General features: G+C 45.9%; 1 protein-coding gene across 1 annotated transcript; it reads right to left on the bottom strand.

Annotated features, from left to right (window-relative positions):
• On the bottom strand, window positions 1–15,875 carry LOC119416143 (zinc finger C3H1 domain-containing protein). Its single transcript, XM_037683333.1, has 35 exons — window positions 15,237–15,875; window positions 14,256–14,642; window positions 13,991–14,163; window positions 13,159–13,564; window positions 12,611–12,819; window positions 12,417–12,540; window positions 12,245–12,339; window positions 11,956–12,132; window positions 11,530–11,688; window positions 11,243–11,380; window positions 10,788–10,906; window positions 10,576–10,704; window positions 10,286–10,460; window positions 10,072–10,200; window positions 8,242–8,862; window positions 7,915–8,021; window positions 7,692–7,823; window positions 7,495–7,616; window positions 7,189–7,290; window positions 6,980–7,108; window positions 6,601–6,775; window positions 6,331–6,517; window positions 6,052–6,240; window positions 3,923–4,160; window positions 3,741–3,846; window positions 3,467–3,665; window positions 3,116–3,210; window positions 2,809–2,916; window positions 2,565–2,669; window positions 2,331–2,484; window positions 2,060–2,160; window positions 1,868–1,969; window positions 1,493–1,532; window positions 912–974; window positions 1–543 (listed from the first exon to the last, which is right to left on the bottom strand). The coding sequence occupies exons 1-35, from the start codon at window positions 15,760–15,762 to the stop codon at window positions 433–435; spliced, it is 6,132 nt and encodes a 2,043-aa protein (XP_037539261.1). The 5' UTR covers window positions 15,763–15,875; the 3' UTR covers window positions 1–432.
• Between the last annotated feature and the right edge of the window lie 10,199 nt (window positions 15,876–26,074).

The following is a 26,074-nucleotide window of genomic DNA, read 5'->3' on the forward strand; positions in this document are numbered from 1 at the left end:
GTCCTGTGGCATCCTCAATCTCCGTGGCAGTCTCTCACACTCACTCAGCCAATCAGAAAACAGAACGCTGGCGGGCGGCTGCGCTCCACAGATACTTGAACAAATACTGATCGCTTCTCACTTTGATCGGTTTAACAAATAAAACTTCCTGATTTCTTCTGACAAACATAAAACGTGTGTGGGAAGAGTTGAGGGGGGTGGAGCATGTTAAGTTGCCCCGCCCCTCCATTCTCAGGCGAGTGAATTAAAAAAGGGAGGGAAATGAGTCCAACTGAAAGGTGAGAGCAACTAAAGAGAAGGTGATGAAGAGCAAAGGCGGCACTCAGCAGCTGATACTTACAGACACTGTGAGAGAAGAGGGGCGGGGAGAAGCGGGGTGGGGGCGTGGCCTTACCTCGTCAATCAGTCAGATTAGTTTTACTATCAGTCTGATCACAGATCGACCGCCCCGACACTCACGCTGACCCCCGCCTGCTGACAGCGATCAACCAGTCGCCTCAGGTGTTCCAAGGCTCCGCCCTCTGCCGCCTCGAACAGCAGCCACTGTAAAGAAAGGGGGGGAGGGGGACAGACAGGTGAAGACACACGGGGAGGGGGAGGTAAACATACTGCACACAGGTGAGTCAAAACTGTTTCATCTGCTTTGAGCTGAGATAACACAAAATAAATCCTCTCTGGCTGAACTGAGTGCGATCAGATCACCTGCAGGTAAGATACTAACAACTCATAGTTCATCATTCACCAATTATTCAAATTTCTGAGCCAGGCTGGCCTGCCAGAAGAAAAGCCTCCCTCATCCATTTTAACAGGAAGTGCTGTTTCAGTTGTCTGAGGGCAGACTCAGAGGTGAGTGAGTGTAAACAGCTGTTTGTTTGTTTATTTGTTGTGTCGTGTCACAGAGAGTGAATTACATCTTTCCACAGGGCGGCACACAGCGGAAGGTTCTGCAGAGCTTGCTGATACAGAAGTCGCATCTACAAGAACAAAACAGATAAAATAAAAGAATAGAAGAAGAAAGAGGTGGACGCCGGAGCGTTGGCTCCGTTCTGCCGACACAAACAACACACTGACAGCTTCAGTACACCTGAGACAGGTGAGGGCACAGGTAGGTAACACCTGCAGGGAAGAGATGAGCTTTAAAGTTCATGTCAAAATGCTGCTGCAGCCTTCAGTCAGTCATTTCATCCAGTCTGCAGCAAAACACACCTGAGGACACACAGTATGACAAACACTGAAACACCAACTGATCCTGATGTGGACCGCTTGTCTGAGTTTGAGGAACTGAAGGTTCCTGAAGGAGGAAGCAGACACACGGGTGTGTTCAGTTTCAGCAGCGACTCTTGGCGGCCGCATCAGGTCCGTTTACAGCATTCAGCTGAAGTCACCTATGTTCTGCAGACTGGATGACGTGAGCGACCGGATGATGCAGAAACAAACAACAGAACAGGAAGTGAGTGTTGCAGCTGGCCCCGCCCCCTGTCCGTGGACTCACCTGGCCTCGCTCCTTCAGCTCCCGCTCCGTAGCGATGGCTCTGAACACAAACACCACAAACAGCGAATCAGCTCTGATTTTAACCTCCAGCTGTTTAAAGATCCCACCAGAACAGCTGAAGCTGTTACAGACCAATCAGTGCCAAAACGGCTCACATTCTGTTGGGCTAAAACATCGTTCCTGTTTGGTTCTTTTGATGTTTGTGTTTATCTGTAAACATCTAGTACCTACACTAACAAAAGGCCTAACATTCAGATATATCCAATCTTAAAACTGTTATTGGTTCAGATTTATAGCTGAAGGGATAGTTGGTGTTAGATCAGTGTTTGGGTTCTTCTCAGGACCACCTCAGATCCTGCAGGAGTGTTCACTCACATTCTCCAACTGGACAAACATCTGGGAGCGTTGCTGCTCTGCATGCGGGCCTGAAACTTCAGCTGCTCCATGTTTCCATCCAGAAACTCCTGATGTAACAACCTGCACAGCAACAAAGTGAGGACGCATCTCACACATGACAGCGTGTCCTTCTTCCTGCCACTCTGTGTGTGTGTGTGTGTGTGTGTATACCTGAGGCCCAGCTCAACGTTGGTCGGCATGGCGTTTCGAAGTCTCTCCAGAACCAAAGCTCGTTGTGACTTTGGAACAAACCTCAGGTAGAGAGACACCACCTGCAGGAGGAAAAAAAGAACCATCATCATGCAGTGGGCGGAGCCTCATAGCTGCCAGGTGAAATAGGTCATCAGGCTTTTACTTGTTAATCTATTGTTTGTCTGAGTGAAACTAGTTTTTCACAGGTTGTGGAGTTGGTCAGAGCCAGATGCAGCTGCTGCTCTCATACCTTGTTGTGGAAGTTGTAGCAGCTCCAGAACTTTGCTGAGTTGAAGGGAAGCTCCAGCCGGGTCGGCACCGTGCTGAGGCAGCGCTGGACCAGGTCTGGGAACAGTCTCTGGGAGGCGGCGCCAGCATGTGGACTGCAGCTGAACAACAGGTAGCTGAGGTGAGAGAGAGACAGGTGAGTCAGCAGGGAGGGCAATCCAGGTGCAGGTCATTGTGCTGTGGCAGGGACACACACTCCATCCACAGCGTGCGAAGCTCCTCCAGCTGCAGCACAGAGCCTAGAGCTCGCTCGAACGCCTCCGCCGCCTCCTCCACGGTACCGTGCAGCCACACCCAGCGACTGAAAACACAAACACGAGGAGCAGTTTTAAACATGACGCCATCAGGCGAGAAAACTGCTCAGAATCAGCCCGTGTGTTTAGCCCCACCCACAGCCTGGTCACCTGACTGATGACCTCACGACCTTCAGGTTGACTCACCAGTGGAGCAGGTGGAGGTATGACATCTGCTGCTGGAGCTGCTCCTCCAGCTCCTTCCTGATGATGGGACCGCTCAGCAGCTCTTCGGTGGGAAAGCCCAGGACGTAACTGATGGGACAAAAAACGTTAATCCTCACGTTTCAGACACCTCGTGATGAAAACAAATAAAACTCCACAACGAGCAGCTGCTGCAGAGATCAACTTTAGTTCTCTTTGGAATATCTGGTTGTTTGACCTCAAGAGATCTACAAAGGAGTTCAATCTTCAGGAACCAACATTAAGTGTGTGGGGGCGGAGCTTCACGTACCGTAGCACATCCACAGGAGTCTTCTGACTCTGCTCGTCCTCACAGAGTGACAGGATGAACCCTCGGAACAGCGGAGGGATGGCGCTCGATTTGTCCTGCCGAGAAGATCAAACATTCAGGTGAGAAACAGAAACTGGTTTCGTCAGCAGCAAGAGAGAATCCAAAGTGAAACATCAGCTCTGATCGTTTCTGCTAGTTTATCTGGGCCCAGATCCTGTTTTATTTTTCTGATTAATTTATTGTGGCCTACAGATTACTGCAGACGCCAGCAGACGGCTGCATACAGCCTGCAAACACTTGTTAGTACCTACAAATGAGCTACAGACCAGTAGAAGCAGCCTGGGCTCGCACCTGTGTCATGAGGAACTTGCAGCAGTGGTAGAAGACCTGAGCGTTGTGGGGACACTCAGCCAGAGTGTGCAGCCACATGTTGACCGCCTGCTCAGAGTTTCCTCTGCTGATGTGGAGGTCAGCCAGAGAGTCACGTAGCATGCACGAGTCGGGACGGAACTCCAGCAGAGACTCGCACAACGTCACACCTTCATCATACCTGCAGGGACACACCATTGTCATTGGAGTCCTATTAAAACCAGTCCAGAAGTCCAGGAAACAGTAGCGGGCTCACCTCTGCAGCAGTCTGTAGAGGAAGAGGAGGTTGGTGTGCAGCGGCATGCAGGCCAGCGTGTTTTCGCTGTCGGACCTGGACTCCTCGCTGCACTGAACGACAGCATCTGGAACAGGAACACAGAATATGAGAACCTAAAGCAGGTCCAGCTCCTGTAGAACCTTTGTGGTTCCACTTCGTACCTTTAAACAGAGCAACAAGGATGTCAGACGGCGTGCTGATGTCCTGCGCAGTCCTCCACGGCAGAATGAAGGACTCTTTGCAAGTCAGTCGTGCCGGGCCGAACTCAGCCGGGTCGTACAGGCTGGACGGCAGCCGGTCAAACTCTGTCAGGTGGATGTAGGAGAGCCAGAGCAGCGCCCGGTCATCGGCTGTCAGGTGGTCGGCAACGCTGTGGTCCTGAGTTGACTTCAAGGCCGTCTGAAACAAACGCAACTGGCGTCATAGAAAGAAAAACAATCACAGCAATGAAAATCCCAGATCCAGCAGATTCTTTTCTTTTTCCTTTCTGGGTTTTTGAGCTGCAGATTTTGTTTGCTCTAGTTTTTTTTTTAAAAAAGGGCAGCCACTGCTAAAAGCAGTTTTGTTTTCCAGAAAGTTGTCAGAAGTTTGTGTGAGGTGCAGGTCAAACAGATAAAACTCATCCAGAACTGATGCACACCATCAGAACCACAAAAAACTACAAATCTGGGGACACAAGATGGCGGCGATAAGGTAGGATGTGCTGACTTGGGCTCCTGCCGGTACTGCGCAAGAACCGGCTCGCATGAAGATATTCTTGCTGTCTTTACGTTGGATGATCTACTATTTGACAGTGGTAATCGACTTGTTCAAGCTTTGAAATGGTGTTGAAACTTAAATATAAATATACGACTTCTACAGCCACGGGGCCTAGCACCTCCTCGGGTCAAGACATTTCCAATGCCGGGGGCTCGACTTCGCCCCCACCCGATACCAGAGAGACAGACATGTGAGCCCTGAAGTCGGACATTCTGGCCTCTATTAAAACAGAAATTTCAGCGGTGATTAAATTGGAAATTTTTCATTCATTCAACCTTTATTTAGACAGATAAATCCCATTGAGCCTCGAAGACTCATTTACAAGAGAGACCTGAAATGAAAGCCACCCTCGCAAAGGATGAGCTTCAAGCTGTGAGAGCGGAGGTGGCGAACAGCATCACGACGCTCAGAACAGGAATAGTCCAGGTGAAACAAAAGTGTTAAAAGATATCGAAGGACTGTCCACCTGGATGGACCAAGTCGACACTCTGCGCAGCACTGTGATGGCGCTGAGGGATGAAATAAATGGGCTGAAGAAGCAGTGCAAATTATTTATTAACCTTTATTTAACCAGGCAAATTCCATTGAGATCACAGATCTCTTTTGCAAGGGAGGCCTGGGCCTGAAGCAGCCTAACATGCATGTTTTTGGTCTATGGGAGGAAACCGGAGTACCCGGAGAAAACCCACACAAGCACGAGAAGAACATGCAAACTCCACACAGAAAGACCCCAGGTCCAACCGGGGATTGAACCCAGGACTTTCTTGCTGTGAGGCAACAGTGCTAACCACTGAGCCATCGTGCTGCCAAGTCGTGGAAAGATGCATGAGAAGGTGCAACATTAGGATTCGCATCCCCCAGCATATAAACACCATATAAACACTGGACAAGAGAAGTCGTATCATTTTCATCTGGAAAAAAAAATCAGATATACTTTGAAAGGTTCTGTTGAGGTTTTGGGACACGTGGCAGCCATTTGTATCGTATGTTCAAAATATGTCAGTGCCTGTTTAACACGTTCATGTCTGCACGGCTGATCCGGTGTGGGTGGGGTGGGATTATGTTATTTTGTTGTACGTTTTCTTCTCTTATGTATAGGTATGTTCTAAAAAAATAAAGAGAATTTCAATAAAAAGACTTGGATAAAAAAAAATAAAAAAATCTACAAATCTGAGTGGCAAATAACCTCAAAGTTAATAATCTGAACTGGAATAAGTGTTAAAATGGCTCCAGACAGTAAGAACGTTAAATTTTTCCTAATGAAATCAATTTTGTTCAAATATTACCAACAAAAACTCATGAAATATCATTTTTGTTGTTTCTAAAGAATCAGAAGAACGTTTCTTCTAAACAACAGGAAATATTTGTGGACAACGTTCTGTTCATCTTAAGTTGAGTCAGATCCCTTTGTTCTAATGTTTCAGATCCCTTTGTTCTAATGTTTCTCCGTGAAACACTCCCGTGCGTTTGTGCCGAGTCAGCACAGAGATTTGATCAGAACCGGCCCGTCGAGACACGAAGCTGGTTTTACCTGCAAGATGGCTAAAGCGGTCTCCATCCGGCCCGTGGACAGACTGAGCTGGACTCTGTAGAGCAGCGCCTCAATCAGCTGGAAGGACAGTTTCTCCGTCACGCCCGATGCTGCCTCGGCCTGCAGGAAGTGCAGCAGCCGCTCGCACACGTAGTCCTTCCCCTCATACGAGTTCTCCAGGTTCAGGTACTGAGGAACAGAACCAGCAGGGTTTATTAGACCCAATTCAGACCAATGAAGCTCCTCTAGCTGGTTTTGGAGAAAGAAGTAAGGACTTACGCTCCACCACACTCGGTGGTCGGGGGCGTGCTCCACCGCCATCTCACACATCTCCTGCACCTCCTCCCTGCTGCCACGCCTAGAGAACAGCGACAGGTAGTGACTCCACACCTCGGGGTCATCACAGTTACTCTCCAGAGCACGAGACAGCGTGTTCAGAGCTGCCTCCAGACTCTCTGCTGCAGAGCTGCAGGAAACAAGCATACGGTCAGAACCAGAACCACGACTGACCCGGACCAGCAGCAGCAGCAGGAGGAGGAGGAAACTCACGTCTCACTCTGGTTCAGGTACTTAAAAGCCAGTTTGATCCACAGCTGAGTGTCTCGAGGACTCTCCAGAACACTCGCCTCCAGGTTTGAGATGTCGTCCGTCTCACTGGTGAAGTACCGCCTGTCCTCAGACGTGACAACGTCCACAGCAGACGAGCTGATGCTCACGATGTCCTCTGTCAACCACAAACAAGAAGAGTCACTAATGATGATAGAAGGAGGAGGAGCTTAATGTGTACAGCAACCAAAACCGAAAAATTTTATAGTCCATGATAAAAGGAAAAAGTTTGTGGCTATCCTAAAGATGTCAGTGTCTCTGACCTTAGAACGTTAATGTTTGTCCTGAGGACGCCAGTTCTAGTCCTGAGGACGTGTCTCACCTCCTCCTGCAGGCATCAGGTATCCAGCTGAAGTCTCATCACTGCCTTCATCCTCGGGGCTGGCAGTGCTTTGTGTCGCGGGCTTCGGCCTCCACCTCCTCGTGTCTTTGAAGGTGGTGAACGGAGGAACTGCAAACAGCGAGCGGACACGGGTCACGCATCTGAAAGCTGCAGCTGGTGATACCATGGTTACAGCAGAGCCTACCCACCATGCCGTTTGCTTTCGTTGACTTTACTGACGAGGAGGACGGCCTTCTGGTCCACCCCCATCCGGTCTTTGTTTGGACCGAACAGCTTCTTCAAATAGCCCTCTGAACAAACAAACAAACAAAAACATTTAACAGTAATGTTGAACCACAGGAGACGCATTTGACTCGTTTCACCAACAGCAGCAGAATGGATTTGTTTTTAAAAGTTCTGGTATGAATTGATCTGGCCCAGTATCAGAACAGAACCCCTGATCATCAGCAGCTTCAGGTGATTGTAAACCCATGCAGAGACCCAGAAGAGCCTACCTGTGGCGGTGCTGACTTCCTGGTCCAAGCTGCTCTCAGAACAGCCAATCAGAAGCAGGTTGTATGACAGGATGTCTTGGAAGAGCTGATTCCCGCTCAGAGTGCAGTTCCTCATGTGCTGCCTGCAGACAGATGGGAGGTTAAAGAGGAAGCAGCCAGGACGGGTTTCGGATCAGAACCAAAGAGCTGACACCCACCACCTGCAGTCGTCATCGTTGCAGGTTCCCGTCAAGTCGAAGCGGCAGAAACACTTGTTTGGTTCAATGGTGTTGCTGAAGGTCACCGAGCTGAGGGACAACTTCTCCTTGGTTCTGTAATATGGACTGAACCTGCGAGGGAACAGGAACTTGGTTCAGACCCAGCTTGACCTTTGACCTCAGCGTTCAAGCAGTTCTGTAGACCTCACTCGTGTGTTCCTACCTGTAGGACTTGAAGACCCGCAGCGGACTGCAGTATACTTCAAACGAGACGGGTTTCAGCTCGGAGACCACCGATTGGCTCGTTGGTTCCACCTCCACTTGGATCACCTGACCAGAAACAAAACCACCGAAGAAATGGTGAATGAAAACCTCAGAAACATCAGGAGGGAATGTGATGGAAACAGTCACACCGTCCAGATCCATAATGGTTTATTTAGTCAAATCTAACCATTAACAATTAATTTAACTAATCAATAACTGCTCCAAAATAAATAAAAAAATGCATGTTTAGGTTTGTTGTTTAACTCTGTGCAGAGGTCATCATCACCTGTGCAGTGGGGGTGTTGTTCATGTCCTCCCCCAGTCTGTGCAGCTCTGTCTGCAGCAGATCTCCCAACCGGGCCTGCAGCTGGTACCTCCTCTTCAAACCGTCTACGTCCAACCCTGCAAACGTCTCTGCAGGGAGCGTCGTGCTGGCCGCCATCTTGGTCAGTTTGGCTTCGTCTTTAGAGGGAGCGGAGTTTGGAGTATCCAGGTGGGGTTTGGTAAAGGAGCTGCTGGACTGACGGAGGGAGTTGCGGCGGCTGCCCTTCGCTGCAGCAGCAAGTTCTGGTTCCTGATCCTCAACGTCCGGGACATCCTCGCTGTCCAGAACCAGTTTGTCCTGGGACAGGTCATGTAGGGAGGGCTGGGGCAGGTGGAACGGACTGGAAGAGGGCGGCTGTCGGTTCTTAGGGTCCGGTAGGGGGGTGGAGGTTGGGTCTAACTGCTCTGTGGGGGGTTCTGCAGGGACTCCTTTGTTGCGCCGGGCCTGAGCCTCCTTCAGTTTTTGGATCTTGAGGGCGTACTCGGACTCCAGCTGCTGCAGCCGCCGTTTCTGAGCAATCAGCTCGCTGAAGTGGCGCTCGGAGTCACGAGGAACCGCGTCCAGACGCTGCAGCTTACCGGGCTGAGAAAACAGAACAGAACCCAGAAACACGTTATAGATGTGAAGGCGTACGGACACCTCTGGCTGAAGGAGGAGGGAAAACCTGTCCAATGACTGAGTGGCACCATTCTGTTCCAATGTCAACTGCCCACAACTCAGGGCATGTTTTTACCACCAGAGCTGGTTTCACTCATATTCTGCAGCCCTGACATGTTCTGCTGTAAATAAAACAAACATCTGGACAGTTTAGTCCTGATGTTCTGCAGAGAATACCAGCACAGACTTTGTAAGACCTTTCACTGACCGTTATGGTTTAAATGTGACCTACATGAACTAGTCAATGATTTTATTTGTTCATTCAAATTTAATCCAAATCATCCCAAAAACTACAACAAATCAGTTTCATGAGCAGAGCAACCAGATTATTTTGCAAGGATGGATAAATGTCTGAAAATGAATTCCTCCTGATGCATGATGGGAATTTACGTTTAATTACATCAAAAATATCTGGAATCCTCAGAACTACAGACACACAGAACGAATATAAAATTTTAAGACGTGATTAAACGTATTGTAAGACCAACAAGCGGTACTACGATGTTCCCTGCTGATGAGAGATTCGAAAAATGAATGTTTGTAGTTTTTGAGATGAGTGTTTTTCTGGACTGGAATTGAACAGAGAATGTAAATAAGTAAACCTTAATGTTTTTGGTGCAAAATATTCAGGTGTGTAGGAATTACACTGAGTAGAACAGAGGTAGGTTTTTTTCCTGCAGAGTGACGGATCCTGGAGTGGAGGGAACAATTTGATCCACCACCAGGTGCAGAGGTGGAGCCAGGGGGTGGTCAATGGTGGCCATGGCCACCATAGATTAATCTTCAGCCACCCAAATTATTTGAGGAAACTATGCTTTTAAGCAATGTAAAACTAGAACTCAGTTTCCTCAAATAATAGGGGTGGGCGATTTACATATATAAATGGTGATTGTCATCTTTTGATGTGGCAACACAACGTCTGATAGTGACCGTTCTTACTTCTAGATGCAGCCACTCACCAAACTGGAAGTCGGCACGTTGGTACTTTTCAAGTTATCCAGCTCACAAGACGGACAGACATATATCTGAAATACATCTGCTCTGCTTTGTCAAGTCTTTTGAACCTTTTGTGTTTAAAATGTTATTTTTAAATAAAGTTGTGCTGAGAGTGGAAGGTCAAAGGTCGTGTCTCACCGCAGTCTGACTGGAGTCCGTTGGCCGTTTGGTTCTTCTGCTGGCAGTCAACTGTGCCTGGTTCAGTTCCTGCTCCAGTTGAACCTCCAGTGTCTTCTTCAAGGACACGCGGTGCTCGACACGCTGCACCTGCAGGTGACAGAAAACTCAACACCTTCCTCATCTGTGAGCTGCTCCCAGAGTCAGGCAGCGAGATGTGTGTTACAGTTGGTACCTGCTCCTGCAGCTTCTTCAGCAGCGTCCTGTTGGCAGTAAGGATCTTCTCTGACGCCTGCAGCTGCTCTCTCAGTTTGGCCACCTTGGCTTCTGTCGCTTTCAGAGACTCCGCCTTCTTCAGCTCCTGCTGCAGCAGATGTCTGAGAACTATCTCGTCCCTCTGCAGCAGCTCCCTGCAGACAAGAACCACAAGTTCAGGTCTGAAGTCCGGTTCCTCTGAGTCACTGATACGTCAGAACATTTGGCCCATCGGGCCACTGTCATCTCTCTGATAGGTGGAGGACTCACCTGTGCTTACTGAGTCTCTGTTCTGCCTCGCTCACCCTGAGTTGTGCAGCCTGTTTCAGGGACGATTCCAGAACCAGTTCCGATGTGGCTGGTGAGCTGTGATCCCTCAGAGTCCTCTGATTCTCCCTGCTGCAGCACCAGGACACGTTTCAAGCACCTTCACATCACCAGCATGTGGAGTCTGTGAGCAGCCGGACAGGTTCTGGACCTACCTGGAGATTTCTTCTTTCAGCAGTCGGTACTCAGCCTTCTTGGACTCAGGGAGAGCTTCTGGAGTTCTGACCGGGTTGTTCTCCTTCTCACTAACTGGTGCCGCTTTTGGCTTTGCTGCCTATTAAACGTGAATCAATCAATCAATCAATGAACATTTATTTATAGAGCTCTCTCCAAAAGCCAAAAGGTGCACTAAGTGCTTCAAAATAGAAAAGTTGAAAACAAACAATACAAAAATGCCAGAGAACCACCAGAGATTAAAAGTCTGTCTGAATAAAAAGCTTTTAAGATAAGAGCCCAGATCAGTGATGGAGCACAAGGCCTGAGAAAGTTGTTCTACAGTCTGGGTGCAGCGACTGAAAAGACTTGGTCACCCAAACGTTTGTATTTGGACTTTGGGACAAACAGTAAAGAAATATTTGTTGATCTAAAAAAATCACAGGGTGAGGCTCACCTCCACCGTTCTCCGGGCCTCTTTGATCATAAACTCCAGACCTCCAAAGACCATCGGAGAGGAGCTGCAGGCGTCAACGTCCGAGTCGCTGTCGTCAGAGTCTCCGAGAGAAACCACCACTGCCTTGTGTCGAGGCAGCTGCAGAGAGAAGATACAGGAACATTTACAATTCAGCCCTGGCTCAGTGGTCCCCAGGCTGATCCTGGATCAGCGTGTTCCCCCAGGCTGATCATGGATTGGGGCGTTCCCTGACTGATCCTGGATCAAGGTGTTCAGCAGCACCTTACCACCAATGGACCTCTGGCAGCCTGGGGAGTTCTGTTGAACCTGCTGCTCCGGGTCTGAGGAACCGTGTTCAGGCTGACAGTGCTCAGGTTCCCTCTGGGCGGGGGCTGGATGTCTGTAGGAGGAGGACACGTCGGAGATGGAGGACCACTGGAGCTCTTCTGCACACAAGAAGACCAAATGCATCGTCAGTTCAATCAGTTCACCTGTTTGAGCAGTTCTAATGATAAAATTCAATCCGCACTTTTATTTTGAAGGAGCTGAACTGTTTCCTGTAATGCTGAGGACACACCTGAGTCAGGTGGGATGTTTGATATCTAAGTCACAGAACACACAAAGCTGCTTTCATTCTCCTCAGCAGGCAACTGGTACCAAAACCAGTTTAACCCGTTCAAACCATTTAAGGCTGCGGGTGCGAGTGGACTCACCTCTGTTGTCGCCACCCTCTTATTGGCCATTGACATCAGACACGTCTCCCTGAGCAGCATCTCCTCCTCCTCCTCTTCATCAGCAAATGGAGGCTTCGGGGGAGGCTCCAGCTCATCTTGTGGGGGAGGGAGAGGAGGTGGGGGAGGAACACCAGACAGCATGGGGTGGATGAAGGGCTGCGCAAAATCCCGAGGGAGAGGAGGTAACAGATTACAGTAATGGATTACTTTACTACAAGAGGGAGGGTGCATTTTTAAAGGAACAGAGTGAGGGGTTGGGGGTGCGTACCATCCCGTATGCTGCAGACTCTGCTCCATACAGGCCCAGCGGAGGGAAACATCCCATCTCATCCAATGACAGGAAGTTCTGCGTCGGTGACGGCACTGACAGAAACAGGAAATGTGAGCGGCGTCACACGAGAAACAGGAAGTACAAGGATGCTCAGGTGAATCCTGCCAACCTGGCGAGCCGGTCTCACTGTCCGTATCCATGGCAACCTCATCATAGTTGTCGTACTGGTAGAGGTTCCCTGAGGCATCCAGGCCCGGTTTGCCCGCAGACTTCCTGCGGTCCTGGTCTCTGGACTGAACAGACAGCTGATTACTGGTTGTTGTGGTGACAGAAGACTCACCTGAACAGGTGCTGGGAGCTCACCCTGCTGCGCGTCCTCCTCCCTCCCACCAGCTTCATGAAGCGGTTGTACTGCTCGTCCTGATTGGACAGGTCGCGGATGCGGCGGATCTCGTCCTCACGCTTGCGGCGCTCCTCCTCCTCCTGCCGCCGTTTCTCCTCCTGCTTCCTCTGCCGCTGCAGCTTCCAGGTGTGCAGCTGCTGCTTCCTGAACGCCTGCTTCGCTGTTGAGCCTGATGGTGGCAAGACACATCAGTCGGGCGAGTTCAACCACAGACACAGATTTTGTCTGAAAAACAGACTAACGAAGAGTAAAAACTACGCCTCCAGAAATGATTACACCTGTGCAGGTGGAGGTCTACCTGTGTGGAAGCACCTCATCAACACTTTGCTTATTGAACAATCAGCTTATTTTCATAAAGAATCAGACTTCACCCTACAGTGAAAAAAACTACAGGTAACTAAACTTTACTTCCTGACAGTTTACTTTCTGGTTCTGACAGCGTTATGAACAGTCTGAAATTCCAAAGCAAGCTCCGCCCCCTCCCGCCACCTGCAGGACATCATCTCACCTTGGCTGATCAGGTTTTTGGCGCTTTGAAGTTTTCCTGGAGTCCGGGCCCGGTCGGGCTGGACTCTGGGACCAGGCTTGGGACTCTGTTTGGTTCTGTCTCTGTCAGCTGGCCTGCTCCGGTCCCGGTCTGCAGGTTTGGACCTGCTCCTGCTCCGGTCTGCAGCAGCAGCGGCGGCGGCAGAGGAAGCGGACCTGGTGGTGACTCTCTGAGGCCTGTCAGCTGGAGCTGCTACAGAACCTGAAGCTGAGCTGGAGGTCTTGTCCTGGGGGGCTTTGATTAGCCGGTCTTTGCTCCTCTTCATCACCCGCTGCTCCTTCTGCTGCCACTTCTTACTGGCCGACTGCAACGCGAGGAGGCGGAGCTGCAGCTCAGACAGCTCCTCCTCCTCCATCTTTTCCACAGGCTGAAAAGACACACAGGTTAGCATCTCAAAGGTCACGTGACCTACAGCTTAACAAAAACAGCAGAGTACAGAAAAAATCAGTTTAACTCTATCTCCAGTTATAGTGTCTGATGAGCTGTTGTCAAATGAAACCAGCTCTGACTTTCAGCATCATGAAGCCGCTTCACTTCTGTTACCGTGGCAACTGATGCTGGAAACCTAACCAGCATCATTGTGTAAATGCAATGCCCCTCTACCAATGAACATCTGTAAATGAGAAAGATGGCGGCAGCATGTGAAGGTTTTGTGACCACGAGGGGGTGGAGTTTAATTTAAACGTTCAGTTTGTTATGTCTGAAAAGTTACAGCTTTTACAGGAGCAGGAAGAAGCAGCCAAACTCATTCAGGTTCAGGGTTCACGTTCATGAAGTCATCCTCAGAGCTCACCTTGTCAGGTGAGACGGTCGACTCCTCACTGGAGACGGACGATTCACTGACGTGGGAGCCAACGTTCTGCTTCTCTTCTCGACTGGTTTCCTTGTCGCAGGACATCGTCGGCTTCTCCTCGGCGGCGGCGTCTCCTTCTGGTAGGGCAGCTTCCGAGCTTCCCGGTTCTGAACCTGATGAGACAGAGCAAGAAGTTGAACACAAAACATATCTGCTGACTTGTGAATCAGATCCAGACGAATCTATGAGCAGCATCCAGACCCACCGTCAGCACCGCCTCCTGTGTCAGGCCCCGTCCACTTCCTGTGCAGCTCGTCCAGTTCAGCTGGGGTGGGAAGTTTCTGATGCAGGGGTTTGATGTTGAACGCCTGAAACACTTTCTTGGTTTCCTTCTCCAGCTGCTGCTCTGCTGCTAGATCCGGTTCTGGTGCCAGTCTGGTTTCTATCGAAGCAGCGGCAGCATCCACGGGGGACGCCGCCGGCTCTAGTGCCGGCTCCAGCGCCATGGTCTCAGCCTTGCGGATGCACTCCAGCTCCAGCTGGATCTGCTTGTATTTGAACAGCAGTTCCTCGAAGCTCTCATCCACGCTGGTCTCGGTTCTGGGGGGACCAGAAGATGGTTTTCTGGGCCAGATCCACTCAACCTGCTTCTCTGAGGCGTCCGATAAGAAACATTTAATATTTACTTATAATTATGGACTTAAAGTCACAAGAAAATAAAAAATATTGGACTCGTTTGGATCTTATCTGCCAATTTAGTTACAACTCTAAATAAAACACACCAGAAATACTCAAATAATAAAAAAAAGCATAGATTATACTATAAAAGAAAAACAATACAAACATTTCTATTAATTTTTATATACAATTTATTTAGTTATAAAAAAATCTAGGAGCGAAGAAAAGAATAAAATATTAACTTTTTAGAATCTGATCTGTTGAAAAATTATTTATAAATTAAATGACTGTCATACTGTGCACGCGCGCGTGCTCACCACCTTCAGGTTCCCATCAGATCGATTAGCAGAACCAGCTGGACCCGGCCCGCTTCACCTGGTTCTGATTGTTTACCTCACTAAACGGGTTTAAAACGGTCAACCAAGGTTCGGACAGATTCTGGATAAGGTTCAGGTCCAGTCGCTGGTAGAGGACCCTCTGATCGGTTCGGCACCAGCTTTCCCCTGAATCAGTGACAGTCTGTGGAGCCAGTTCGGGCTCGGTTCTTTAAAGAACCACAAAAGGATACGTTTTCTCGAGGCTTGGGAGTTGTGAATCTGAACGTCTTCGGGTCCGGGCCCGAACCAACCTGGGGGAGTAATGTTGTTCCCCCCCATGGCACCTCGGAACCAGGAGCCGCGTCGACGGTTCGGTGTCCGGTGTCTGAACCGTCCCAGGGCTCCGTGGCTCCGCTCCCAGAAGTTGGACCGTGGGTTCGGCTCACCGTGTAGACGGAGTCCGGGAGGCGGTGGGAGCAGCATCCCGTGCGGAGCCGGCGGAGGCCTGTCGGGCAGGTTTGGGGGGAACGGGCCGAGGAGATGAGGTCCGGGGTTAAAGGGCATCAGGAGGTGAAAGTCCGGAGGAGAGAGGCCCAGGAGAGGCCGCAGATTGTGCGGTTGATGGTGCGGTTTTCTGAACCGACCTCGGCCGCGGGGCCTCCTCATCCCATCCCCCCGCCGAAACGGAACGCTCTCTTCGATTTCATCATCGCAGATTTCTCCGTCTTCAAGCTCTCCGTCTTCTACCAGGGACCGATGGGTTGTGCTACGATCCATGTTGCGGTGACCGCAGGAACCGGTACCGGTTGCCTGCTGTCTGTGTAACGGCTCGGTTCTCCGCCCGTTCGTCCACTCTCGGTTCTCTGACAGCTACTCGTGCTAGCTAGGATGACTGCTAGCACCAAATATCGCGATACAAGCCGGTCACGCGAGATTTGTGTGACCGGTTACTGGAAGCATCCCATAAAAGGAAAGAGGAAGTTCTGGACTTTTTATTTTATTTTATTACAAACCTTTTATCAATTTTACAAACAAGTGTCTGCCAGGGGTATATTGGCAGGTACAAAAGTAATAGTATACAAGTATAGAAAAGAATGATTATGAAATAGTACAAAAGGTTAAAAAAAAAAGTCTAAAGCTACAAAACAAATTTATTTACAGGTTATATAAATTTACATTACGCTTTCTAGAACTGAGTTGGTTTTCATTGCCTTTTTGTTTTCAAGTTCTGTAATAGTGGTGCTGTATATGTAAAGTTTCTTGCTGAAGTGGGTTATGCTTGGCTTGGAGTTGGACCACTTTTTCTTGTGAATGTGGAATTTTCAGAGGATGGGTGAAGTAGATTAAGTCTTTGTCCATATCCTTACTCTCGAAGCATAATATGTCTTTCTCTGCAAGGTGAATTATTTGTCCAGTTTTCTGTTGTACATCTGTCCAGAATGTCTTTGTGTGATTACATTGATAGAATAAGAAATTGTTTCCATGTGTAGTTCATAAAATGTAGTCAATATCAAGTTTAAATCTTTCCAGTGTTTTTTAACAGCGTATACATTATGATTGGTTTTATATGAAACCTCTTTAACTTTATTTGTTATGCACTTGTTTCCAATTAATTTCTCCAAAAGTAGAGGACCAAAAAAAAATCTACTGGGAGGTAAAGTAATCTTCTGCAGACATGATATTATAAGATAGTTATAACATGTTTATTTTTTTGTGATATCTATTTCACCTAGCATTATGGGGCTTCTAAGTTGGTTTCTAGATGAACGATCCGGTTTTGTTCCTTCGACGAGCTGCATCATGGAGTTTGGTAGAGCATGAAAACTACAGTATACTCTTTAGGTGTTACAGGTGTGTTAAATCTGGTCAGAAATTCAGTGTAAGACAAAATGGTTCTGTTATCAATTAATAGCTGTTGGACCAGAATAATTCCATTATCCATCCAGTTTTTATAGTAAAGTGACTTGTTGTTGTTCAGAATATTCCCATTGTTCCAAATGTAGTACGTAGTTAGAGAGAAGTTGTGTTTGTAGACAAGTTTCCAAGCCAGGAGCGCTTGTTGGTGAAATTTTGATAACTTTTTATAGGTAACTTTTCAATTTTATAATTAAGTCAATCAAGTCCTGGACTGTGGTGACCATGGCGGTGACGTTTGGTGACAGCAGGGAGGGTAATATTTATTCATCCGTCCATATTTACCCGCTGCTTCCCTTTCGGATGGCGGGGGTCACTGGTGTTCATATTCAAGGATTCAAGGTTCTTTGTCATTCCACCACATGTGGTGCATGTGGTGGAACAAAATTATGTGCACAGAGGCCCAGTTACATCCAACAAAAGTATTAAAATAAAAACAGTAATAAGATCTAAGATATGAACTAAGAAAAAAAAAAACTAAATATACACTAAGCACTAACAGCATAAAAACAATACACCGAACAGCAGCACGAACATGAGTCTGTGTGAGCAGATGAGCATGCATGATCAGCAGCAGCATGATGTGATTTTTCAGATTATCCTGGTTAGATAGTCATGAGTCTAACAGCCTCAGGGTAGAAGCTCTTCCCCAGTCTAGTGGTTCTACAATTAATGCTCCTTAATCCTTCCTGAAGGGAGTGGGGCAAAAAGTGTGTGTGCTGGGTGAGTGGGGTCCTTCATGATGCAGGCGGCCCTCTTCCTGCATCTGGAGGTGTAGATGTCTGTGATGGTGGGGAGGCTGACTCCAACAGTCTTCTGTGCAGCCTTCACCACTCTCTGCAAAGCTTTTCTTTCTGCAGCTGTGCAGCCTCCATGCCACTTGTTGATGCTGGAGAGCAGGATGCTCTCCACTGCACACCTGTAGAAGGAGGTGAGGACTGAGCTTCTCAGACCAGCTTGTCTCAGCCATCCGAGGAAGTAGAGTCTCTGATGAGCTTTCTTGATCAGGCTGGTGGTGTTGTTCCTCCAGCTCAGGTTGTCATTCATGTGTATACCCAAATACTTGTAGCTGGAGACCACTTCCACCGCAGATCCTCCTATGTTCAGGTGTGTTTGTTCCTTCTGAAGTCCACGACCATCTCCTTCATCTTCTTGAGTTTCTTTGTCTTTCGCACCTCATGTGGTACATGTGGTGGAGTGAAATTATGTACACAGGGTCCCAGTTACATTCAACAATAAAAAGTAAAAGAAAAACAGCAATAACATCTAAGATATGAACTAAGAAAAACATCAACTAAATATACACCAAGCACTCATAACATAAAACATTACATCGAACATCAGCACAAACATGAACATCAGTCCGTGTGAGCAGATGAGCATGCATGAACACACCAACATTGAAACAGATCAGCAGCAACATGTGATTTTTTTTTACAGTGGTTATTCTGGTTAGAGATCCATGAGTCTAACAACCTCAGGGTAGAAGCTGTTCCTCAGTCTAGTGGTTCTACACGTAATGCTCCTCAACCTCCTTCCTGAGGGGAGTGGGACAAAAAGTGTGTGTGCCGGGTGAGTGGGGTCCTTCTTCACATTGATGTGAAGGTTGTCCAGCTATCGCTGTGTGAGAGGCGGGGGACACCATGGACACACATTCGCTCTGTGAATCAGAAGCTTTTGACCGTGTGAACTGGCCATCCCTCATTATTTTGTCAGCTTGATTTTATTTATTTGCTTGCTTGGCTTATCACACCTGACCTAAATAAAGATGATGACCAGCAGGGGACAGCAAAGACTTCTGAAATTCAGCTGCTGGACTTGGTCTCAGTTTTTGTCTGGTCTTGTAGGGTCCCATCCAACAGGTCAGGCCGGTCCAGGTCACAGTGAAAAGTATATCATGTGCAGTGATGGAGAAAGTACTCAAACACTGTATTCAAGTAAAAGTACAAATAAACAAACAAAAATGTACTCTAGTAAAAGTAGAGGTACCACATTAACGTGTGATGGACAGAGCAGTAAAAGGACAGTCATGCACAGGTTAAGTCCAAAAATACATATTTTTTAATTAACCCCAAAAAAACAACTTTGGTAAATCATAACAGATAACAAAATTGGGCCCATAAAAGAGGTCAATGTAACTGAACTCTACTCAAACAAACAGACCTGGTAAATGAGACAAAGGGGAAACTTATACTTAATGATGTATTTACTAGAATATACGTCATTGGCCCAGCTCTTCTTGAAGGCGGGTCTAACATTAACTGTCCACTTTGCAGTGATTCAATGGAGCAACTCCCCTCTCGCCATCGGTTACTTTCAAACTAACGAACAAATCAAAAAACCACAACATGAATGTAACGTGTAACTCAACGCATTAGAGAAATGTAGTGTAGCAGAAAGTACAGATACTTAAAGTAAAATGTAGTTGAGTAAAAGTCGAAAGTACTCACATTTAACTCTACTTAAGTAAAATACAGATACATGAAAAATGCACTTAAGTACATCCCACCACTGATCAGGCGTGATGTTGGAGCAGTTCTTCACATGCTCAGGAAGCCTCCTTTTCCTCTACAATCAGTGAGGAAACCTTGGACAGGTGCCCGGACCCTGACCCCTGACCTTTGTGAGGACAGATGGACGTCTGAGTCGTCTGGATGAAAAGGTGAAAACAGAACCGACACGCTAACTGCAGGTTAAAAACACGAGTGTTAACAACCACACACAGACGTCACAGAGAGACGGACACAGAAAACAAAACATTGAAACACGGGTCAGAGGGTTTCTGGTTCTGGACTTCACATTTTCATTTATTAATTTCAGTTTCTTTGATATATAGCATAAAAAATATGTGAAATTATCCCATCATTGAAGTTAATCTGTGGTGAAAAAGCTTATGAACTGCTGGAAAAGAGAAGAAAGAGTTAAAAAAAATAAATGAAAGGAAAAAAGTTCTTTCACTGCTACTGGAGTTCTGATGAGTTAGAAGAAGAAATCATGTTTCTCCAGTTTCAGCTTCTCTCCATTGGCTCCATCAGAATTTAAAATCTCACTTCTAATATAGAAAACTCTCAACAACCTAGCTCCATCTTATATTACAGATCTTATTGTTCCATACTCTCAACAGCGCACTTATGGTTCCTAGAGTTTCCAAAAGCAGAATGGGAGGTAGATCTTTCAGTTATCAGGCTCCTCTCTTGTGGAACCAACTTCCAGTTTGAGTCCGTGAAGCTGACACATTGTCTACTTTTAAGATTAGGTTTAGGTTTTTCCTTTTGGATGAATCTTATAGTTAGGGTCAGCTTGGGTTTCCTTAGGCATCCCTTAAGGCTCCCACATAGGCTCGCACAGACTTGGGCGGACCTCAGGTCGCGCAGAAACTGCGCGTATTGCCTGCAGAGGGTTGAGACTTCATACTCGAGCGTCCACCCTGAGTGGCTGCAGCCAGCTCTGCAGGCAAGGGGCGTTTACCTTCAGGACAAATTGAGGTCGCTGATTGGTCATTTGCTGACACGCCTACTGGATTGATTGACAGGTCGCCAAAAAAAAAAAAACGAGAGCTGGCAGCTCCAGCCGCAGTGGTGTTCTGTTTTTATATGTTGTTAATAAAAAGTTATAACACCCCCCCCCCCCCAAAAAAAAAAAAAAAACAGGGAGCGCTGGCCCTGCAGCCCACACATCAGACCAGCCCACCAGGAAATCTCCAGACCCTCCCACAGTCACGCTGGACCTGATTTTAATTCTCTCGTGACAAATTCCTTAAATTCTCACAAGTTCAGTCATGGTGTCAATGGATGAGGAGGAAGAGATCGACTGCCTCTTAGCAAAAAAAAAAAAGAAAGAAGAAAAGGGCCATTAAACCAGACCAGGGATGAAGAAGAGGAATTTAATACATTGGTGTCGCAAACAAAACAGTCCGTCGCCGGGCAATTTATTGTGCGACACCGAGTGCGCCTACGCGGTCGTAAAAATGGATCTTGGCACAAACATAACTTGCAGGCATCCGCTTTGAGTCTAATCCGGTACACGCAGACCTCCATGGACTGAGGTCCGTGTGACTATATGGGAGCCTTGACAGGTCACTATCAAAACTTGGGTTGCTACGTCAAAATCCTAGATGACCACCACCATATGTATGTATGTGTGTGTGTAAAGGTGGGGGGTGGGGGTGTAAACCAACCATCCCGTGTGTGTGGGGGTGGGTGGTAAACCAACCTTCCCATTCATTCAAGGAAACTGTGCTTTCTAGTTTTTGTTTTGCTTTAAAGTGTAATTTCCTCAAATAAATGGGGTGGCTCTTAGGGTGGCCGAAGACTAATCTATGGGGGCCAAGGCCACCATTGACCACCCCTCGGCTCCACCTCTGCTCCTGGTGGTGGATAAAATGTCTCCCTCTCCTCATCAGGATCTGTCACTGTGCGCTGCCTCAGACAAGAGAAAAACGACCTGAGTTCTCCACAGTGGAGCTCCTGCCCACGTTGTGGTTCAAACACTAAACATTTAGGTTTACTTCCTTCTCTGTTCAATTCCAGTCCAGAAAAACACTCATCTGGAAAACTGCAAGCATTCACTGTTCAGATCCGTCAGCGACAGGGACATGGGCATACCACTGTATTTTTGTCTTTTCTTGATTTGTGTGTGTGTGTTTATCTGCCATACCAAATGACATCAGAGCAGATTATATCTGAGTCAATAAATGTTTAGTTTTTTTTTTTTACCTAAAGAGTCTCAGGCATACTCTTTTTTTTTTTTTTAATAAATAAAGACTCGTATGTCTTTATGTCTCTTAGGCTTTATTAAACTGTGGATAACACATTCTGTTTTGACAAACGTTATATTTTCTGCTCATTTGCTTCAGTTGGCAATAAAATGTCAAGACAACATTTAAAGAAGCTAACGTTGAAGTTTAAAACATCACTTTGCCTTTATTTAGCTTCTGAACGGTCACACAGGTGTTTCTTCTTCAATAAATGTTTCGCAACATAAAGTTTGTGATTTTTCTTCTCATTTTGTCTCCCGGGCAGATAATGGGGTCTCCAGCTCACTGCTGGAGAAAGCCGGCTCCACCAGTCGTGAACTGATCCGTCTCTCTTATGTTGCCAACTGGCAGGACAAACTGACCACATCTCCTCACGCTGCTGCTGTCTGTACTGGCTCTGCTCTTTATGTTCTATCAGTGACATGTTGTTCTTTGTCTTTCTTCCTATAGAAACTACACATGGACAACATTATAATCTACACCTGGACTATGGAAACTAAAACCTGGACAACAGAAACTACATCTGGACCAGGTAGTCTGTGTGTGCCTCTTTCCTGCCTTCTCTGACTCCAGCCATTTGAGGCAAATGGCTGACCTGAGCCTGGTTCTGGTTCTGCTGGTGGTGGTTTCTTCCTGTTCAAAGGGAGTTGCTTCTTCCCACTGTCACCAATGATCTGCTCAGGATGGGAGAGTCAACACGACCTGCTGACTTCCTTGGATCGATGTATGTGAATGTTTTGTACAGTGCCCGGAGATGACTTTAGTTTTGAATTGATTCTATTTAAATAAATTGAATTAGACAGATTTTAATGATGCTTTCAAGAAATAATCAGTGGAGGCACATCTACAACTCATTGACCCTGGAGCCAGCCCAATTCAAGATGGCTGCCACAGCCGAGGGACATGAGCAAACACAAAAATGTCTGCAAAACTGATATTGAGCTAAGATTTTCTGTGGAAGTAGAGTGTGTGCCCAAGATTGTATTTAATGCTATTTCAAATGTTGAACACAGACATCTAAAACTTATTTTCTCACATAAAATTTATCTTAATTTATAGAGAAACATTCAGGATTCAATTTTATTAATAAAATAAATTCACAATAAAAACATCAAATTATTAAAATGTTATGATTTGGTTGAATATAGTCTTGTACAAGTCATGTCTAAAGCTCATAAAAAACATTACCCCCAAATATTCAATTAAAATTTGTTAAAAAAAGAGTCATTATAACTTTAAGGGAATGGAAATGTTTGTAAAAAAAAAATGATTGTGGAATTGCCTTGATATCACCATAAAAATTTCTTAAACAATCTATATGTTTAAAAAGATGATTAAGTTAAAATTGTTAGAAAAGTATGGTGCCAGGTGAAGAATGCCTGATGTTTTTTTTTGTGTTTTCACTTTGGAGATTTTTCAACACTAAATTGTTGTTTGTTTCTAGTTATTTTATTTACTTATTTTTAATAAGGGACAGATATAATAATTTTATTTTTCTTTCTGCGCCCTTTTCATTCAATGTTTTTTCTTTTTAATAAAATTGTTTTGTTTCTTTTAAATGAATGAATAAATAAAAAAATCAAACCTTTATTAATTTTACATTATTTTACAGGTAGAAGATTAGGGCCAGATTTTAATTTTTATTGTATTTTTTGTTAGAATTCTGACTTTTTCTCAGAATTCTAAGCAAAATAAATGAATTTTGAGAAAATGCTTAGAATGGTCTGCCTTTATTCTCAGACACTCAGTATTTGTGAAATTAATGGTAAGAGATGATTAGGGATTATTTATTTCTTACAATCTCAGAATCTGAGGGAAAAGTCAGAATTCTGTTTTTAATCTCTGAAATCAAAGAAAAAAATATGAATAAATGTTTTTACTGTGGCCATATTCTTATATAATCTGTATACAACTATAGACTTAAAACCTAGATTAATTTATCCTTAGTTGTAGGCTGCAGGTTTTTAAGAATACTGAAACTTTAGTTTTAATATTGTAAACTAAAAGTTAATCCAAAATAAAATCTGTCATGGTGGCAGGAGGCTTTTGGACCAAGGAATGCAGACACGATGAGTTTGAGGATTTATTTTATTTTATTTTTGAATTTAAAACAAAAACACAAAGGCTAATCTGGCTGCAACTTTACACTAAACTCTGGAGAATTGCACAAGCACGAGGGATCTGTAGATTGCAGCATGAAGGCTAATAACACTCTGCAGAGGATGTGGAAACAACGGATTAAATAGACTGGGAATAACGAGGAAAGGTGGTTGAATTTGTGACAGGTGTACAGGGTTCAGGTGTCAAGTGGGCGTGGCCAAACTGGCTCAGGAGAAAGAGGGCTAACACAAATAACTCACAAATAAACCCCCAAAACATATAAATAAAATAAAAGACAAAAAAATTAACAAAAACACCAAACCTGAGAAAATGTAGTTGATTTTTGCAGCATTCAGGAGTTCCTGCAGGTTTGAGTCAGAATTAAACCCAACAGAAAAACTGTTTTATCTGATCCAGTTTGTTGGATTCTGAATCAAATAAGTTTTCAGCAGCAGCAGCTTCATCCATGTTGCTGTTTTTATCTGTTTGAAATAAAAAAAAAACCATAAAATAAAAAAGTACTTGAGCAGATCCACAGAGACTCGTCAGCTTTCAGCTCCAGGCAGGATGTGGAAGGTGGAGTGCGAGATCTTCCCCTCTCCTCCTCCTCTTCCTCCCATCCAGGACAGGATGTGAGAGGGAGGAGGTGAGACTCACCGTCCTGTCCAGCCGCACAACCAGAGTCGTTGCACAGATAAGAGCAGGATGTGGGTCCAAACACGCTGGGGTTCAGCAGTTTTCAGTTTCCTCAAACATCTTGGTGAGCTGAGACTATGAGAACAAAAGTTCTTAAAACATGAAAATAGTTTTCTAACAAGTTTCTAACATTTAATAAAGATCTCACCTGAAATCTTGAGTAGAGCCTGTCCTGATGTCCAGAGTCAGACTGATGTGGTAAGGTGTTAACTGGTCTAGAATCGGTGATTCAGGTGTTCTCTGAAGATGGCGAGGAACCTCCTGCTCTGATGGACTTTGGTAACTCCTCCCCCCATCGTGGAAACACAGATGATGCGATCTTGTTTGCAGGAATGAAAGAACCGGGAGCAGGGCCGGCCCAAGGCATAAGCAAGCTAAGCAGCTGCTTAGGGCCCCGGGGCCACTATGGGCCCCCCTCAGTGGAAGCACAGGTTTAAGGAAGTTTGTGAAGTATTCAGGAAGAAGTAACATAAACAGGTCAAATGTGTGGGGTGAAGGTTGTTTAATATTTTAAGTTCAGCTTTTGCAAATTGTTGCATACATTTACATAGATTTAAGAACTAATTATTCAACTTTAAATTTCTTTTTTTTAACCATTTTGCATGATTTTCATTAATTGTTCAATCACATTAATCAAGTATTTCCTTGATATTTTATTTTTTATTTTATTTTGTCTATTTTTGCACAATTTAATTTATTTTATGCATCAAAGTTATTTTATCTGTTTGTTGTTGATCTTGCACTACAAATTATTTTGAACGTTACTGTTGCAGTTCTTTAGAACCAAAGATAATAATCCAGATGATACTTTTGCTGTAAACTTCATTGCATACTGGTGTTTTCTTTCTTTCTTTTGTTACTTTTAGTACCACTTGATTTATACATATAGGAAAATGTAAACAGGGCTCTTAGAGTTGCAATGAGTTTATGTCAGGTGGGTGAATAATCTGATCATCCGACTGTTGACTGCAGTAATCCACATTATTAGCAGAAATAGAGGGCCCCAAACCAAATTTCTCTTAGGGCCCCATGGAGGCTTGGGCCGGCACTGACTGAGAGGAACCCAGGGGTCCAGAAGGATCATCAGGTGAAACTCAACGAGGAGTTAAGACATGAGTCCTGGAACTTCAGAAGCTCCTACAGGTTCTCAACCATCTGTTGGGGATTCATGTTCTGGACCAAAGAGCTTTTATGTTCTGGACTTTTGTTTGTAGGGGATTATAGCTCTAATTATTTGTAAAGGTTTAATTTTCAGGACTTTTTGTAGGAGTTTTGTGTTCTGATCATTTGCACGAGGAAACAAACTGACTGTTTTAATGCAGAAACATCTCAAATGGAGTTAAAGGTTGTCTGTTAGATCATGCAGGACTCTCAGGACACCGTGGCTGGTTTTGATCTAACTCCACCTGCACTGGTCTCCTCACGAGCTGAATGTTTGTTAGAAGAAGAAAACTTGTGGAATTTCCTCCACGCGAGCATTTCCAGCAGCTCGGAGGATTCTGAACAACCGTTGAATAGAAGGAAGTTCTGCTGGTTGACTTTTTCCTCCCACAAAAGACGCATTTCCTTTCAGAGCCTCAGTTGGGCTCATCAGAAGCTGGGGGACGCACTGAGAGCAGAACA

This window comes from Nematolebias whitei, chromosome 10 (genome assembly GCF_014905685.2).
Source record: "Nematolebias whitei isolate Nwh7 chromosome 10, NemWhi1, whole genome shotgun sequence".
Lineage (NCBI taxonomy): Eukaryota > Metazoa > Chordata > Actinopteri > Cyprinodontiformes > Rivulidae > Nematolebias > Nematolebias whitei.